A 1,064-nucleotide genomic window follows, 5' to 3' on the forward strand; every position below is an offset into this window, starting at 1 on the left:
CTGGGGTACGGGGTCCCACACACACACTGACTCTCACTGGGGTACGGTCCCACACACACGAACAGTTTTACGTGCGGCCATACCTGACAAATATCCTCTCCATTTCCTCGAGCCGATAAACCTCCTTCACTCTGTAGTAGAGAGAGCCCAGTGAGTATTCAGGAGTGAGGGAGGGATTGTGCACACTGATGGGGATGGGGCGGGGATATATGCAGGAGGGTGCGTGGTCGGAAGGTTAGTGGGGTGGGGTGGCGTTAGTGAGGAGCAGGCCCAGCTGCAGGGAGGAATGTGATGTGGTCAGAACTCAGCGACCTACCGTATCGGGTTCATGTCTGAGCGGCTGCGTTTGGAAACAGCTTTAACAAATTTCTCTGCCATCTGGATTCTGTAAGACAGGAGCAAAAACATGAGAACCCTGTTCCAGTGTGTTGGTACGGCACGAGGACACCACCCCCCAGGAACCTGGTGTGTCGGTACGGCACGAGGACACCACCCCCCCAGGAACCTGGTGTGTCGGTACGGCACGGGGACAGAGACACCCACCTCGGGAACCCGGTGTGTCGATATGGCACGGGGACACCCCCCGGGAACCCGGTGTGTCAGGACAGCACGGGGACAGGGTGGGTCAGTACGGCACGGGGACAGGGTGCGGCGGGACGGCTTAGGGAGATGGCACAGCCCACACTGACCTCTGGTTGAAGTGCTGCTCTCGAATGTCAGTCCCGTTGAGAATCAGAGCATCAAGGATGTGGATCGAGCTGATCCTCCGCTGGGCTTTCCCCTACAACCACAATGGAAAGGGAATCAGCATCACACCCTGCAACCAGAGGGAGCTTCACTGCACCCCTCTGCGCGGGGTCTCCCGGCCACCTGGGGGAGGGGGTGTCCGCTTGGGGTCTCCCAGCCCCTGGTGGGGGGGTCGGGGTGGGGGTGTCTGCGTGGGGTCTCCCGGCCTCCTTGGGGAGGAGGGTGGGGGTGTGCGCGCGGGGTCTCACAGCCACCTGGGGGAGGGGTTGTCTGCTCGGGGTCTCCCAGCCCCCGGGATGATGGGGTGTCCGCTCAGG

The 1,064-nt window shown here is 61.6% G+C and overlaps 1 protein-coding gene across 1 annotated transcript in view; it reads right to left on the bottom strand.

Annotated features, from left to right (window-relative positions):
* The window catches only part of cmtr1 (cap methyltransferase 1), a 36,908-nt gene that overhangs the window by 2,651 nt on the left and 33,193 nt on the right, over positions 1–1,064 (bottom strand). Inside the window, 4 exon segments of the mRNA XM_048597398.1 lie at positions 84–131; positions 317–385; positions 690–781; positions 840–848. Coding sequence (XP_048453355.1) covers positions 84–131; positions 317–385; positions 690–781; positions 840–848 — 218 coding nt within the window.

Source organism: Rhincodon typus, chromosome 5, assembly GCF_021869965.1.
Source record: "Rhincodon typus isolate 14 chromosome 5, sRhiTyp1.1, whole genome shotgun sequence".
NCBI lineage: Eukaryota > Metazoa > Chordata > Chondrichthyes > Orectolobiformes > Rhincodontidae > Rhincodon > Rhincodon typus.